Source organism: Merops nubicus, unplaced genomic scaffold (genome assembly GCF_000691845.1).
Source record: "Merops nubicus isolate BGI_N331 unplaced genomic scaffold, ASM69184v1 scaffold37600, whole genome shotgun sequence".
NCBI lineage: Eukaryota > Metazoa > Chordata > Aves > Coraciiformes > Meropidae > Merops > Merops nubicus.
The window spans coordinates 1,846-2,047 of record NW_008584176.1 but is presented as its reverse complement, the minus strand read 5'-3'; the positions used below and the strand labels follow the sequence as shown (position 1 = coordinate 2,047).

Here is a 202-nt window from a genome sequence, read left to right as displayed (position 1 = left end):
CGTGGTCTCCAGCTCGGGGCAGATGCTGGGCTCTCGCCTGGGGCAGGCCATCGACGGGCAGGAGTGTGTGCTGCGCATGAACCACGCCCCCACCGCCGGCTACGAGGAGGACGTGGGGTCGCGGAGCACCGTCCGGGTGGTGTCACACACCAGCGTCCCGCTGCTGCTGAGGAACCAGCCCTACTTCTTCCAGCAGTCCCAG

General features: G+C 68.8%; 1 protein-coding gene across 1 annotated transcript in view; it reads left to right on the top strand.

Annotated features, from left to right (window-relative positions):
• Nucleotides 1-7: 7 nt before the first annotated feature.
• Nucleotides 8-202, top strand: part of ST6GALNAC4 (ST6 (alpha-N-acetyl-neuraminyl-2,3-beta-galactosyl-1,3)-N-acetylgalactosaminide alpha-2,6-sialyltransferase 4) — a gene marked incomplete at its 3' end in the record, with an annotated part of 880 nt that continues 685 nt past the window's right edge. Inside the window, 1 exon segment of the mRNA XM_008943366.1 lies at nt 8-201. Coding sequence (XP_008941614.1) covers nt 23-201 — 179 coding nt within the window.